At 39.5% G+C, this 15,322-nt stretch overlaps 5 protein-coding genes across 6 annotated transcripts; 2 read left to right on the top strand and 3 right to left on the bottom strand.

Annotated features, from left to right (window-relative positions):
- Window positions 1-468: 468 nt before the first annotated feature.
- Window positions 469-5,607, bottom strand: LOC135122015 (uncharacterized). The gene is made up of 20 exons (XM_064046264.1): window positions 5,526-5,607; window positions 5,427-5,453; window positions 5,317-5,375; window positions 5,060-5,125; window positions 4,841-5,005; window positions 4,429-4,768; window positions 4,218-4,374; window positions 3,965-4,165; window positions 3,762-3,912; window positions 2,485-3,705; window positions 2,332-2,427; window positions 2,137-2,218; window positions 1,958-2,076; window positions 1,812-1,909; window positions 1,575-1,759; window positions 1,410-1,522; window positions 993-1,353; window positions 869-937; window positions 735-808; window positions 469-679 (listed from the first exon to the last, which is right to left on the bottom strand). The coding sequence occupies exons 3-20, from the start codon at window positions 5,317-5,319 to the stop codon at window positions 482-484; spliced, it is 3,699 nt and encodes a 1,232-aa protein (XP_063902334.1). The 5' UTR covers window positions 5,320-5,375; window positions 5,427-5,453; window positions 5,526-5,607; the 3' UTR covers window positions 469-481.
- Window positions 5,608-6,006: 399 nt separating this feature from the next.
- LOC135122014 (prostaglandin E synthase 2-like) lies at window positions 6,007-7,914 on the top strand. 2 transcript variants are annotated; one of them, XM_064046263.1, is made up of 11 exons: window positions 6,007-6,057; window positions 6,178-6,237; window positions 6,310-6,370; window positions 6,797-6,835; window positions 6,901-7,020; window positions 7,069-7,160; window positions 7,218-7,308; window positions 7,368-7,454; window positions 7,514-7,585; window positions 7,650-7,753; window positions 7,811-7,914. In XM_064046263.1, exons 1-11 carry the CDS (start codon window positions 6,017-6,019, stop codon window positions 7,902-7,904), a joined length of 861 nt encoding a protein of 286 aa, XP_063902333.1. In that variant the 5' UTR covers window positions 6,007-6,016; the 3' UTR covers window positions 7,905-7,914. The 2 variants fall into 2 exon arrangements, with proteins under 2 accessions (XP_063902333.1, XP_063902332.1); XM_064046262.1 differs by having other exon boundaries at window positions 6,298-6,370.
- A 675-nt stretch (window positions 7,915-8,589) lies between these two features.
- Window positions 8,590-9,539, bottom strand: LOC135122016 (uncharacterized). The gene is made up of 5 exons (XM_064046266.1): window positions 9,190-9,539; window positions 9,046-9,139; window positions 8,919-8,990; window positions 8,695-8,839; window positions 8,590-8,621 (listed from the first exon to the last, which is right to left on the bottom strand). Exons 1-5 carry the CDS (start codon window positions 9,534-9,536, stop codon window positions 8,590-8,592), a joined length of 690 nt encoding a protein of 229 aa, XP_063902336.1. The 5' UTR covers window positions 9,537-9,539.
- A 234-nt stretch (window positions 9,540-9,773) lies between these two features.
- Window positions 9,774-12,490, top strand: LOC135122011 (uncharacterized). The gene is made up of 17 exons (XM_064046261.1): window positions 9,774-9,929; window positions 9,983-10,049; window positions 10,104-10,166; window positions 10,301-10,384; window positions 10,437-10,600; window positions 10,652-10,741; window positions 10,809-10,928; window positions 10,991-11,094; window positions 11,149-11,242; window positions 11,291-11,340; window positions 11,395-11,446; window positions 11,497-11,605; window positions 11,669-11,692; window positions 11,842-11,945; window positions 12,002-12,051; window positions 12,102-12,188; window positions 12,244-12,490. The coding sequence occupies exons 3-15, from the start codon at window positions 10,144-10,146 to the stop codon at window positions 12,040-12,042; spliced, it is 1,059 nt and encodes a 352-aa protein (XP_063902331.1). The 5' UTR covers window positions 9,774-9,929; window positions 9,983-10,049; window positions 10,104-10,143; the 3' UTR covers window positions 12,043-12,051; window positions 12,102-12,188; window positions 12,244-12,490.
- A 712-nt stretch (window positions 12,491-13,202) lies between these two features.
- LOC135122003 (serine/threonine-protein kinase greatwall-like) lies at window positions 13,203-15,316 on the bottom strand. The gene is made up of 14 exons (XM_064046252.1): window positions 15,274-15,316; window positions 15,125-15,212; window positions 14,995-15,067; window positions 14,880-14,944; window positions 14,641-14,830; window positions 14,411-14,588; window positions 14,235-14,347; window positions 14,123-14,171; window positions 13,977-14,073; window positions 13,849-13,921; window positions 13,744-13,798; window positions 13,580-13,691; window positions 13,467-13,527; window positions 13,203-13,406 (listed from the first exon to the last, which is right to left on the bottom strand). Exons 3-14 carry the CDS (start codon window positions 15,022-15,024, stop codon window positions 13,203-13,205), a joined length of 1,227 nt encoding a protein of 408 aa, XP_063902322.1. The 5' UTR covers window positions 15,025-15,067; window positions 15,125-15,212; window positions 15,274-15,316.
- Window positions 15,317-15,322: the final 6 nt, after the last annotated feature.

Below are 15,322 nucleotides of genomic sequence, written 5' to 3'. Positions count from 1 at the left end.
TGTTTTCAAATGGAGGTATTCTAAGTGAACTGTGGGACAAATAGAACCAGCGAGGAGAGCTTTACACGAGGTTAGCCTACGATAGTAATCCAGTAATAAACGTCCATGAGTTCTTTACTGGTAGACAGCCCGTTCTTCCCACTGATAAAACATTTAAGGTGAATAAAAGGAGAGCACATCCTCGACCTAACCCTAAACCTTAACGGAAGCTAACATGCGACAATCCGGTTAGGGTTATCAAACAGGACAGCGCTGGACTGGAAGAAGTTAAATTTATTCAATCTACAAGCGGTAGTAGAGCGGGAACCGCCTATAAAATGACAGGGTCCAAGCACACAAATTCAACCAACTCGCGGGTGTGCACGCAGTTGGCTGTCTACTTATTTTTAAGAAATAACGAGGTGTGAAATAACTATGTTGCTTTTGAATATAACTTTCCATGGAAACTATTTATTGAAAAACAATTCTAACGACAACTTCACTATCTTAAGATTTGGCGAACGAGCATAGTAAGTTCGTAATCCAGTTTTTTCTTTAAAGGAGCATCGCCTTCAGAGCTGCCGTGAAAACGACTGTGAACCTCAGCTTGCAGTTCTTTAACTAAATTGTGGGACTCCTCGTGGTCTTTCCAACGAGAACAGACGATCCAGCACAGTCTTAACGAATCCTTTTGAAACTCCTATATAAAAAAATCATAAACCGGAGACGTCTGAACGAGCGAAAAGTACACGTGCCAGATCAAGACTCGCTCTAATGAAATACTTGCAATATTCACTAAGAAGGTTCAAAAAGGAACACTGCAGAGGCACTAAAGCACAGACTGAGGTAATCAAAGGCAGTAACTTTGGTCTATAGTTTCTTAAGAAACTTTGAAGCTTTGAGTATAACTTCTCCAGGACGAATTTACTAAAGCTTAGCAGCACTCTCTTAGTAGCGTCTGTTTATCGTGTAACAAAAAATCGAAAATACTGTGAATTGCGGTAATGATGTACCAAGTTGGTTGGTAAGCAAAACGGCATTGTGCAAGCAATCACAAATGCAGGAAAGCTGCTCCTCATTGACGTTGAACTTGTCACTCTCGAGGAGACACGCAACCAAAGCGTACACAATGTTGAATTGAGGGGAACCAAATAGACCTCCAGACTGTTCATCGGGAGGAACATGTTGGTATTCAATAACCGTAAACTTCATTGTGTAGTAGACGTAAAGTCCCACAAGATCATAAAAACCACGCTTTAAGTTGGAAACTTCAAGGTTGCCGCTGTTCGATGTTCCTTGCAGACCAAAAATACCTAATGATCCATGTAGTACCACTTGGGCATACGGGAGCAAATGGTCGATATAAGATCTATGCTATATATAAATATTTTACTATTTACTATATTTACAGTAAAAAAAGTAAAAATCACCTGAACTTTTTCGGGATCGCTAGCGAGGTAGCGTAGGCAGGCAACCAGGGCGTACAAGTTGAGTTTAGCAACCAAAAGGTCATTATCCACGAGAGCCGACTTAAGCGCTCGACCTGAAGGCTGAGCGCTTACTAAATACAAACTGTATAGCTGTATATGAAGTACCTAAACAAGGTTTGAGAACCAGCCTTACCGGAAATCTTGCCAGCAGCTCGGCAGCAACTTGACGTACGGAGTTAAAGGCGGGCGGAAGGAAGAGCCCGTTCACAATGTAATGATGACCGAGCCGCCATAGTAATGCAGAAAAAAGTTGATCACGAAGAGTCAGCGGGTGTTTCAAATAATCTCTACTGTGATGGAAGCTTAAAAGCTGGTTATAATGCTAGCGAGATAATAAATTACGCATCAACATTAAGCACCACAAACTCCGGATAGATATTACTATAAGGGATCTCAATATCATAGTGCAAAGGAAAACTTTCAAAGCAGACCCACGGCTTCTGTTAGTGAGAAGGTGGAGCGCTTTCAATAAGAAATGAGCAGAAAACCTTCTCCAAAATGAGAGACTTAAAAAAGGACACAGGCAGACAGCGAAGCAGGAGAAGAGGGGCAAGAGCGGAAAATACATAAGCCTCACCAGTTCGTTGCACGTAACAACTCTGCCACCCTAACAGTAGAAAAATGCAGTGAGCAAAAGATGGGTGTGCATAAGTTGCAACAAGACGACCCGTATCAGGAAAGTCTCTATTGGAAATTAGACTTGTCAAGCATCGCTTAGTGTACTGTAGTAATAAATAAATGCAAAATAGCTTTAAAAAAAAAAAAGATAACAGATATAATAAACCCTGGATATAAAAGAGCTATTAATAATAATAATCAAAAATTTAAACAGCATTGATTGAATAAGGCAAACGGCAAGTACTTGCTTGTAAAGAAGGTGAATCATTTCCCGCAGAAAAAAGTCGGTGTGACGAAAGCCACTTCGGGACAACTCTCGCAGTTTATTTTCATAGGAGGGCTATTAAATAATTAGTAAAAGAGCTATTAAAAATCTAATACACGTCACTGGCACAACCTTTGAGGAAACCAAAGAGGCGCAGATCATTTTAAAAAAGGACACATATGAAACGTCACTGGGATAATCCAGCAGCTGAAGAAAGATTGTGGGAAGAGTGCTGGTAGCCTCGTCTTCGCTTAAATAAGAAAACCAGAGTCTGACAATATTCTCTAAAAAAGCGTCGCTTTGGCTATCAGAGACGAGGACTGGCAAAGGTTGCATATCTGAATAGTAAAGATCGGAAGGGGAAACCGCAAAGCCGTTCAGGAAAAACTTTTGTAGTTGCACTGCTGTAGGCTTCCTTCTTAAAAATTCTAATAAACAAGCGCAAATGTGTATGTGATAGCCACTTTTGCCTACTTCATACAAGAGACGGGCGAACTGTTCGGCTCGGAAACTTTTATCTACGAAAGGGTTCGGGAAAACCGACCTTCTTGCAGTCTTGGTATTATCAGTTTGGGCCCTACCCGTCACAATCCACGTTAGTAAATGCGTGACGTACAAAGTAATGGTAGCCGGTCGATTCAGAAAGCCAACAAGATCTCTTGCGTTCTCCCAAAAAGTGGTAAAGTCCAAGTCGGCAATGGAGAGCGCGGAAAGGGCATACACGGGTATCAATGGAGGAAATAGCGTGGCTCTTCTAAGAAGAGTGGAGGCCACTCCGATTTTGGAGAAATAACAGGACAAGTATTCGCATGCTAAGGATATAGGGAAGCTTTGAGAGATTGACAATGGAAGCTGGCCATCTTCTTCAGAAGTTTTCATAACGTGTACTTCACTGTTTCCGGAAAAGTGACGTCGCTGCTCATATAGTTTATGAAGTAAATACGTTCTAAAGATTGCTTCTCTCTCTGAAGCATGCTCAACGGCAGTTACGTCTCTTAGCATGTACTCATGTCTATCAAGAGCCAATAGAAGCCAACTAAACAGTACACAAATGCTCCGCATGGAAGGCACTTGGTCAGAAGGCTGCAACAAAAATATATTGTAAAAGGCGCTTAAAGCAACTGCCTGGCAATTCAAAGCTTCTGAACACGTTAAGAGCAATGTCGATGCATATTCTTTTAGACACGTGACCTTGTTATGGAAGTGGCACGCGCACTCACAAGCAAAGGGGGTTGTTATCGGACTGGAGGTATATCCATTACAAACAAGACTGCCGTGATTGGTGAAGAAAAGGCGTGTGCAACAACTCGGGGCGGCTTTAGTAAAAACCAAAACGATATAAAAAATGAAGTCCTGCACTCGAAATATAAATGAAACGGCGTGATAACCAAGGGAGCTTTGAAAATTACTTGGTAAAGGGGCTCCCTCAATTGTTCCACAATAGAGCTAGTAAGTTCTACGCTCGTGCAATTCGCGGTAGTTATTGCTGCACGAAAGCCATAAAGCGCCAAAAGCAAGGCAAAAGAAAAGAGCGCCTCAGCAGAAAGCAGACAGTTTCGACTAAAGGGCAGGTGTTTCTTAACTGTTATATAAATAAAGGAAATAAAGCAACCCATGAGCCTGCACCAACGTAGAAACCATAGATATTGATACAGAAAACTTTTCAGCGATTTTCTTAAGTTTAACTCTTTTACGCTTCAAAAAATAGTGAGACACCCAAGAACACAGCTCGATGCAAAGCGAGTAAGAGCGCTGACCAACCACGAGCTCACACGCGATTTTCAGCAAGTACCGAATGCCTAACGAATCACCACTACAAGTTCTCAATACAGCAACATTCGCATGAACTACTAGAATAAAGGGACCTCCAACATCTCCAATTTGCAACCAAGCAGCACGTGATCGGGCACAGGTAAGAAATCCCCTTTTGGAGCCTGAGGCGCAAAGAATTAAGCAGAGCGGGATTGTTCAGTATAGCAGTCTTTGCGAGGGAAGAATGCCAGTGATCCAGCCACTCGAAATCTTAAAACAGTAAGAGCTAACCACGTAAGGGTGGCGAGTGGAGAGAGAGGATACCGCAGCGATCAGTCACAGCACTAGCCCACTTGCACTTGCCGCAAAACAGGGTATTCATGAGCAATGTGGCCGAGCGGCTCAGAACACAGCACAGATACCGGACGGCCAATACGAGTAAAGGCGTCGCTTTAATTCCCTTCTGGATCACGTGCAGTAGCGAGGCAAAGGAGGCGTCCGGAGCAGCAGTCGGTTCGGTGTCGGCGGTCTTTATCGGTTTTATATTGAGTTTGATGCAGACGAGTACGGAAGAGGAGCAGGAGTCGAGGAGCAGGACGTCATGAGCCTCAAGGCACAACATCTCTTCCTCGCTTCTAAGAACCGAGATAAGCGCTGACGCCCCCTGCAACGAGACAAGAGCAAGAAAAAGGGTGCTTTACTACGCGTGAACGAATATCACTAAAAACAGCCGGACCTTTCTGTCTGTAGGAGAAAAGAGCATATCAACTTTGGCACGAAAGGAAGGCAACATTTTGCAGAGACTCAGCAGAATGTACAAGGCAGTATAAGCGGACCGCGGATTCTTATTCTCGAGCATTGTTTTCAAGGAAAAGATTAAGGCTTCCCGTTCCATACCTCGCTAAACGGCTAGGTCTTATCGAAAAAGGAAGATTGCAGTTTCCTAATTTAAAACCTCTTGAAAAATGAACCATAGTAGTAGCCAAATAAGAAGAGGTGGTCGCTTAATCTCTTGAAGCAGCTGTATAATTTAATATAATACGCATTTTTAATAGATTAATATTTTTTAAAAAAACGTTATAATAAAGATTTTAAACGTAAAACATATTTAAACTTTGTTTACAGGATGACAAGATAAACAGTAACAGATTTCAGTAGAAGAAATATATTAAAAAAAAAGTTACTATATGGTATATAAGTAATAAAAGTAACCATATCATATAGAGGGAGAAGAAAGTATTCAATTATAATTTGTGGTTTCACTGCATGGTCTTTCAAAAAATGTTTTATACAAGCAAGGGACTCACATAATTTAATAGTACTTTTATCCTCAAATTGTAATGATGTCTCTGAGTATATCCACAGAATCATAATTGAGTAAAAGAATAATAGAAAGGTAAAAAGGAATTAAATTTATTCACCTTTAATTTCAAGAGCTTTGAGAGCAGTTAGCAAACTTTTGACAGAACTAAACGATAGTATTTGAAGAGCTTCTCCTAACTTTAAACCCTGCAATCAATAGGTTATAAGTGGAAAGAAAACTTTAAGTAGCTGTCAATAAAGTAAGCCTATATAAGCGGTTATAAGAAATGGAAATATAGTATTTACATATTCCTTTTTGCTTGATATTTGAACTTTTTTTAAGGAGGAAACTCCAATTTCCTTTTTTATATTGTTCACAGCAATTTTATTAAAATTCATACCTATGTACCGAGTGAGATAGAAAATGTTCAATTATTTTTCGGCTTTACCGTTATAAAGTAAACGAAACTTTAAAACCGTAGCTATTACTAAGGAAGTTTTACGAAGGCCAAGCCCTCGAGCAGAGGAAGGACGGGCCTCAAGAGGCGGCCATCAGTGGAAATACTGCCCCGATGGGTAGTGAGCGTTACTACAGTTAAATCAAGGAAAAATGCTGAGCCTGGTATATCCCAGTTTTCTTTTCCATTGTAGGTACAAGTTGTGGATATAATGTTATATAAACGAGAACTGTTAGTGATAGTTACTAAGGATGTAAAATGGGCTTGTTTTAGTTTTATGAAAGACATAACTTATTTTTAATTCGTATATGAGATGGTGGAAGTTCCCACTTCTACTACCTTTGTATCAAGGCGAACAAAAACTATGCAGGGGGTATTTTTACTCTCTTTTTTACATGAAAATAAATATTTGTATTTTTTCACTCCTTATAAGTTTAACAAGCAGGTTTAAAAGAATAGGTGGTTTAACCGGTTTTGCTTTTTGTTCCACAAGGCCAGTCTTGGCTGTACTTTATTTAATATATATTTTAATTCTTTTGTAACCTTTGTTCTGAATTTTATTACGTTTACACGTTATATTATACACATATTTGTTATGTTTCAATACTTTGTGTCATTTTAATTTTTTAATAGCAGCTTTAAGTAGCCTGCATCTTCAGTATATTACTCTTTGCTTTAATTTTTTTTTATTTACTCTGACGAAGTTGATGTAAAGAAAGTTCTGTAAACATTAAAATTGGCTGTAACTGAAGTAGATATGATCTGGTCATATAACATTATCTTTTAGAACTTATTACACCGCCTAAAAACCAACATAAAGTGCCTTGTATTACTATTATGTCATTTTAGTTTTTATAGTCGAGGAAGTTAAGCTTCCGTAAACTTTCTGTATATTTTAGCTACTGGACCTTAAATTTTATCTTTATTTGTAGAAAAGTGACTCAGCGGAGATTATACTTTATCAGTATGAGGTACTTTTACTGCGTTAAATTACTAATATTACCTAAACGTGCTCCTAATATGAACTGTGTCCTAGGCCTGCCCTTTCTGTTCCAAGGTGCGCTCCTTCTTGGATTACCACAAGTTGCCCTACTCGGTGGTGGAGGTGGATCCAATGAGGAAGCAGGAGTTGGCCTTCCTCGCCGACTACAAAAAGGCTTTTACCTTTCTAAATCTTTAGATAAAACAGCTGATTTTCTAGCAGGTTCCAGTGCTAAAATACAACAACCAAGTCATTAAAGATTCAAAGGAAATAGTTGACTTTTTGTGCAAACAAGTCGACTGCCAGCAGACAAAGTAAATAATTTTTTTAAATATAATCCCGCTTTTAGCAGTCCTTTGCTCTTTAACTAGTGAAGACATGGTGTGGCGTAAGTGGATCGACGAAAATATAATGAAACTCCTGTCTCCGAATATTTACCGGACGCCCCGTGAAGCTTTCCAGGTTTACAATTTGTTTTTTAAGAGCAGTGAAAACTGATCATATTTATATGATTACCGAAGGCGTTTGAGTACATCAACTCCATAAGCAACTTTTCTTCCGCTCAGAAGATCATCAATAAAGTGTTTGGAGCTGCGGTTATGTACCTGGTACTTCTTATCATCGTTAGTGTGTACCCTACTTTGACTTTTCCTTAAACTCCTTTAAGGTTGCTAAGAGAAACAAAAAAAAACACGAGCTTGGTGACGAAAGGCAGAGCTTATACGACGCCGTCGACCACGTGAGCTTCCATTGCAGGCTTGAGTATTATCAAGATTAAAGCTTTTTTTATGGCGCCCCTGCAGTGGCTAGCTAAAGCCGTCGGAAATAAGAAATTTGCAGGCGGGGACGTGCCCAGCGTTGCTGATATCGATATGTACGGCGTGATGAAGGCGCTTTCAATGATGAAGTTAATGCTAAGAATACATTATTGAGCAATACCGGCGTGAAACTAATTGTTACACAGATGCACGTGGACGGATGTCGATAAGAACACCAGCGTGAAGGACTGGTTTCGACGGATGGAAGACAAAATCGGCGGTAGCAGTCGCGTTATTTAATAAAACAGAGATTTAAACTATCGATAATGAACGCTCTTCGTAAATAATTTCCTGTCGTGATTATTTGAGTTTTTCTAAAATAAAAGTTTAAAAAATATCAGCAATATTCTGGAGGGGGCGGACAGGCAGGGATCGAAAAGAGCTCGAAGTGTTCAGACTGGAACGAAGATCTGTCAGACTCCGAGACTATAGTAATTAGGTAAGGCCAATGGTATTTATAAATGCAACGAGAGCCAATCAAATGATAAACCGCAAAACCCTAAATATAAACTCATAAATAAGACATTTTGATAATATTTTAGTAATAGAGCGGTTTATTAGATGAACGCAACAATTGAAAATATACATCGAGTAATGCTCAAGTAAAAAGAGCGTTATAGGATTAATTATTTAAATATATCAGTAACTTCTTATAGGAAATTCTATAAAGTTAAATTCACAAAGGCCAAAAAAAAACTATAGTTACCTTCAAGCTGTAGAAATAAGTTTAGGGACATTGAGGGGAATAAGTCTGTTAAAAACTCAAAAGTGCAGAAAAGCAAACACAATATTACCACATCAAAAATGCTAAGTTTCTTTAGGGGCTGTGTTTTATTAGTAGCAGCTTCAAAGTTATGAGTAGAAAGTTCATTAGTTGAAAAAGATAAGTTTCCTATTATATTACTACTCAAAAATGTACTTTTCGCTAAATTACTTTTATCGTCACTACTTGTGGGACTGCTTTTATTAATATTATTATAAGTGTTATTAAAAATGGTAGTACTATCATTATTGCCAATAAAATTATTACTAGTTGTTTTCCTAAAACAATTAAAAGGTGTAGAAAAAGAGTTTAAATCTTTCTCAACTTCATTTCTTAAAAATTTGGAAGGATTACTAGCGATTTCAGCACGAAGAGTGTTAATCCTAGCTCGTGCATTTTGAATCTTTTGGTTCTAAAGAAAAAAAGTTAAAAACAAATAAAATTTACGTCCAATGATTATACATATTAACAAGGCAAATGAACAAACAAACCACTTCTTGAGTGGAACTTTGCTGAAAAGATTGAGTGTAGGCCCATCTTAACTCATCCAAAGACATATCTCCCTAAAAACTTTTTTTTCAATAAAAAAATAAGTGTTAAGTATTTATAAATTCATACTTCAAGCAAATTAAATTCGTTACGGCCGATTGAAAAACATGATAAAGCGAAAGAAGACGGATAGAGCGTTGTGACTTCTTTCTTCAAGTTTTCTCTTTTTAAAAAGGTAAAAATAAATCAATAATAGAAGAGAGAGTAGCTTACAAGCTTTTTAAATAAGTTTCTTCCTGGGTGTTTTTCTTTTCAGTACCAATAACACTACAAAAGGCAGCCTTTGGAAAACAGTTATTTACGGAAAAGTTTCCAGTTCTATTGCAAAATTGACTACTTTGAGCATCAAAAAACGTAGAATTCAGAGTGATATCATTTTCCAGATTATGAGACATCCGGCAATTAGCTCCAAAGCTACATCTACCTTCTTTAAAATATTTACAAACTTCCTTTAGACGACGACTGTCATTTTCAATAGGAGCACCGTGTAAAAATTTGCACTCTTCTCCTTTCCAACAGCCTTCAGGTCGGTTGTAGTATATACAAGCTTTCTTAAACATAATGGTAGCACCGCTCTTAAAACTCAATCGGCCTCTAACAGTTCGGTGTAGTCGCCGGTGCAGCTGTCTGCGAACTTCCAAGATAAGGATGTTTATAAACTATTTTTTAAAGGTTTCATTGGTGGAGCAGAGCCTTAGAAGACCCAGATATTCATCGGTCACGTGTTAGGTTTGTGCATATTTTATTTTCTGGTGTTACTTACTGTATAAAGTAAATGTCAGTTGCTATCTGCGCGTTGTTCGCCTCTCATTGTCTGCTCTTTCCTGTAACTGCACTTTCTGTTGACGCCAAGTTTACTTCTACCCCAGCAGCTTATCTTACTTTTATTTTTTCGATAATACTTGTGATATTTTTCGGTGGTTTAGCAGTTTTTTTGGTTTACCGAAAACAAGGTTTTGTTTGTTTAAGGGGTTTAACTTGGAACAACTTATTCAAATTTTATAAGATTTTTCTAAGGATACCGAAGAATTTATAACGGCACGCAGAAGTAAAGGCAGATGGAAAATTGCTTGGTTTGACATTTTTATTTAGTGTATGGAATTAAAGAACATATTTTACTTTATAAGGAGTATCTATGCTTCAACACTAGGGGCTTGGGTTTTGTCAATGCCTCCGAGTTATTCTTTTAAGTAAAATAATTAATAGTTTATTTATGACTAAACCTTTTTCTACGTGTGGTCGCCTTTGTTTAGAAGTTAAAGTTACTTTTTTATTTTTAATACTTAATTCCTAGACTTTTTTGATGATTCATTTTTGTTTTCAGCTCTGGGTTGCTGGGCTGCTTTATGTACGCGTTTTCCTCTGCTCTTCCGGTTCTACTCATTGCTTATTATGGAGATAAAATAAGGTTTAATAGTTCATTAATTAAGGTGCTTTCTTTATTTTATATATATCACTAGAGAACAGTTTCCAAAAGTTTTATCTCTAAGCGACTATGCGAAACTTCGATTCGGCCTCATTACTCAAGTGGCTGTAGTTATTATATCCCTTTTTAATATGTCTCTTTTTGCTGTGGCTGAACTCTCCACTATTTCCAGCATATTTTCAGAATTTGTGGGCTTAGGTTCGTTATTATTAGAGTATACAGTTAATTGCTTATCTTTATAACATTTAGGCTCTTATGACTTCTTTGTTGTCTTGCTCATCTCGGTGACTACTCTGACTTACACCGCCTTCGGTGGGTTGAAGACTTCCATCGAAACAGGCATTCTACCTTTATTTAACTTTAGTTCGGTTATAGTTATCTTTACTATAATCGTTTTACTTTCTAGATAACATCCAGGCAACATGCAGTGCGGTCTTATTTGTAGTGCTCACGGTTTATGTGGTGGCCACTTTTCGAGTAAGCAAGCCACTCTGGAACGATACCGCAAAGGGGACTACTAAAAGCGGTATTTCTCGTGACACTCTTCTCGTTTTCTTCGGGAGTCTACTCTTCTTTCCTCCACATGAGGCTTTTCGAGTATTTTGACAATGCCCCTGTCAATGGTGACCAGCACCGTTTTTTCAGAGGTGATATGGCAGCGTGTGTGGGCTTCAGAAACGCGTGGTTCCCTGCTTTTCGGCTCTCACCTTTTACTGCTTCTACGGGATCCGTTGTTTATTGCCTACTTTCTAGGTGCCGCCGCGGCTGCACTTTTGGTGGCTTTTGTGGTACTTGTTTCGGGTGTATTCGGAATTTTAGTTCTTGTTGCCAGAAGAACTTGTACTGCCTTTTTTTTAACTCCTTGCTTTCTCTTTGATTATTATAAAGCTCTTGGAAAAAACAATGATAATATTCTCATTTTCTCCGCTGTAAATTCGGTAACCTTCATTGTATATGCCGTTTTCCCTACACGTTTCTTACTTTTTATCTAGGAATACTACCTCAATTTAGGGGAGAAACAGCCTATCGTCCGGTCAGCGATAGGTTGTCTCCTCTGCCCTTCCTCACTTTTGTTTTCTTAGCCCACTTTTCAGGCGCCCTGGTGGTTATTATGGGCGTTATTATGAACGAGTCGGCCATTGACAGCATTCAGAATGCTCTCGTCGCCTCAATTTCCGGCTCTATGGCCTCTTATTCGTCTAAGTATTCATGAGCTTTTGTGGTTGCTTACCATTCGCTCGCCATAACGGCAACGTTTGCCTCTAGATTGCAAGACTTGAAGCTTACAAGGTTTATTGTAGTAATTATAAATGTTCCGATAGTCGCTGCGGCGGTCTACAAACCGGACGTTATAAATTTGTTTCTGCTTTCCAACATGCTCACTTCAATGGCACTGCCGTTAACTTTTTTCTCTTATTTTTCTAACTCGTTTTTTTTAGGCGGCATTTCCGCTGGCTTTGGGATTTTGCAACTGTTTCCCCCTCTCTCATGGACTTAACGATTTTATTCCAGTGGCCTCTTTGGTTATCAGTTTCCTTTGCAGGTGATAACGGATTACGTGCATCATCGATTGTTCATATAAGTTTTTTTGTATTTTAGTTCCGTGTACGGGATCTTCATTGGTTGGTCGGGCGCGCTGACAGGATTAGGTTTGGCTATATAAGTATGTTACGTTTTTATGTTATTTTTTGCGTTTAAGAAAACCTCAGAAACGGTCTGAAACTTACTTTTTACGATAATAATTACTCGTGGGATTTTTTTCTAGTGACCTTCCTTGCATCCGTCGGTACTTTTTTATCAGCGCATTTTTTACTGCACTGCTGAACCGGTTGAACTTTTAGGTTCAACTTTGGGATTGCTGTATTGTCAGAGGCTTCTACTATCTTTTAAGACTTCAAGACGGGCGCAATCAATGGAATGAAAAACTCAAGGGCGCCCCACCCCGTTCACTATTGCGTGTGGCTGATTCTGAAATAGCGGACATTAGCTTCGTGTTTTTTGCTTACTGCTACCGCTTCTTTCCACCTCCTATTTGCAGTTATAAGACTTTTATGCCCCTTTTGCGGTTTCATTTTGGATCGTTCGAGACTAGTTTTTTTTCTGAAAGGTGCTATTAAACATAAAACCTTTTCAGAGTATTTTTACTTTAAGGCAACTTTTGTACTTTGTAAGCTTACATAACTAGCTTTTAAATTACTTACCGCAATATCCTTTATGCATGTTCCCTGATGCGTTGTCGACATTATCTAAATGCACGCATCTCGCAATTTATAATGTATTCTGCAGCTTACATCTTTCGTTGCAGTCCTCTTTGGTGCGTTTTATAAAAAGGTTTTTTTTTAGGACGGGGTCACTAGTTGTTTAGCTACATGTATTACGGAAACGTTAACTACGATGCGCCAGGAACACCGCAATCTTACTGATTTAATCTGCATCCACATATAATGTATACTAACAGATTTATTTTTAATATAAATTCGAAAGAGGGTTATGCAAAATGAGAGAGTTGTAAAGGCATCTCTAAGAAAGCAGGTGCGCACAATAAGGGCTACACTATTCAGTAGGTTTAAATACTTTGTGTCAATGCGCAGAAGTCGAGGCCGGATCCTTTTAGTGGTGCGCGCGGAATATTGTGCTTATTAGGTTTCAAGGCGCATTTCATGAGTTTATCATTTAAGGTCGGACGTAAAATGGTGGGTGCCTTTATGAGAAAAGTTCCCAAATAATTCGTCGTCGGTTTTTTCATCGTCCAGAAGCTCGACATCCATTAAATCAAAGTCCGTTCTGACTGCAATTTTAACTAGCAGTCAGCAAGTAAAAATAATCTAACAGTATTAGTTATTACGGGCAAAAAACTCGTGTCTTCTGTGTTCACCGGGTTGGGCACCCATGGCCCATTTTGCTTCAAAATAGTCGACCAGTTAATATCATTCTTTGCAAACCACTCGTGCCCTTTGATCTTCACGATGCCATACCTCTTGGAGGGGGCGTACGCCAGGCAACCCTAGAATGTAAAAAGAAACGTTTGCGTAGCAACCACCAAACAAGCTTCTAATAAAAGTACCTTAATCAGGTCCCACGCCTCGAAGGAGCAGTCTTCTCCCAGGCAAGGGACATCTAGCTCTCTAGAGCGCCTTTATTAATAATAGCACTTATTCACTAAATAACAGTACCGACCCCTTTAAAATTCTTTGAAAGATTTTCTGAACCGATTCTCCATGAAATGGGGGTGCGCCCATAATCATCTCGTAGACGCAAACACCGAAGGCCCACCAGTCAACCTCAAACCCTAATAAACCAGTACTGAGCGACAAATGAATAGCTGTCAGAGCCGCAAGGACCATGCGCCTGCCCAAGAAGGAGTTCAGGCGCCAGGTAGTCTGGAGTGCCTGGTATCTGATAACTTTCAACAGCGAGCAACCGGATTCGCGCAGTTTATTAACTACCTTCGTCACGCGAGCGCTGGCGCCGCGGCACTCATCTGGTTTGCATCGATGCCAGTTACCTTCCATGTCAATGCTGTTGTCGCAAACAGTTGAATAACTCATACTCACAAGGTAATAAAGTGGGCCACCGGTCCTCGGAAGGAATTCTCGCACCCCGGTGAGAGTTGTTGGGCTCACGAGAAGAGACTTTAGACTTTTTTGGAAAAAGAAGCAGTAAAAAACTTCCTTCAGACTCTTTAGCTGCGTAAATACCCGATACAAGTACACTATTGACCTTTTTTAGATGTCTTAGCTTCCAAGTCGCTCTGGACACGTAACGGGATCTACCCAGTTGGTAGCAAAATAGTCAACACAAGCTATTTCCAATAAAGCGACTTCTTTATAACCTGAGCATTTTTGAAAGGTGTGCTTTTTTCACCTACGTTTCGGCTGAAAGGCTGGATATCCTGTTCGCGAACATTCACTCTTGAGAGCCCAAAGTCCGTTAACTTCAGGTGGCCTGGCAATAAGCATATGTACGGGTCTGACAGGTCTACGGTGATAACAAAGGTTATAGCAATGCCTTTGCTAGTAATGAGCATGTTATCAGGCTTCAGGTCTCTGTGAATTATGTTGTGGCCGTGCAGATACTCCAGAGCCAAGGCAATCTCTGCAGCGTAAAAAGCAGCTAAACCCTCGTCAAGGGATCCAAGCACGTATAGCAGCGATGCCAGATCTCCGCCCACAAGAAACTCCATTACCTAAGAAAGTTGCGTGAGGTGGCTTTGGTCACGTGATAAGCGTGTTCCTTACGAGAAAGAGGTATTTCGCATTCTGAAAGGAGTAATATAGCTTGACAACATACGGGTTGTCCAGGATAGAGAGAGCAAACTTCTCTGTCAAAACGGCATCAACCATGTTCTTTTTAATCATGTCTGACTTCCTTATAACTTTGATGGCATATAAGTCCATCGTGGTCTTTTTTCGAGCAACATACACTTTTCTAAAGAAGACTAAAAATCTATATAGGCACGCCCTATAACTTCGACAACCCAAAAGCGCCCTTGCTTATGGGCTTGAGCAACTGAAAGTCCTGTATATCCGGCATTCTCCGTAGCTGCTTTATGTCCGTCAGTAGAGTATTTATCGGAGGCGACTGGATATTACCTTGGAAGTAAGGCAACCACTCGAAAGCATAGTGGCTAAGCAGTCATTCGCATATAAAGAGTTCAGTCTTTCTCTGCAAGTGGACACTACTGGTAACGTAAACGATACATACTTAGGCGAGCGATAGAACCGAGAAGGAGATCGAACTTCCTGTAGCTTATAAGAAAGTTTATTGAAAACTGCTGAGAGAGTGGGGGACCCCTTTTGATGAGAAAGCTCTGGATGGAAAACCGCTTTAGAGAGTAACTAATAAATATTTATAAAAGCAATGAAGAAAACTTTCGCTGGGTCTCCCACTCGCCTGAATATCGATCGTCTGGTATTTATC

This window comes from Zophobas morio, unplaced genomic scaffold (assembly GCF_036711695.1).
Source record: "Zophobas morio isolate AGI-343-1 ecotype UQ-CSIRO unplaced genomic scaffold, CSIRO_AGI_Zmor_V1 ptg000834l, whole genome shotgun sequence".
NCBI lineage: Eukaryota > Metazoa > Arthropoda > Insecta > Coleoptera > Tenebrionidae > Zophobas > Zophobas morio.
This window is presented reverse-complemented; position numbering and strand designations above follow the sequence as displayed.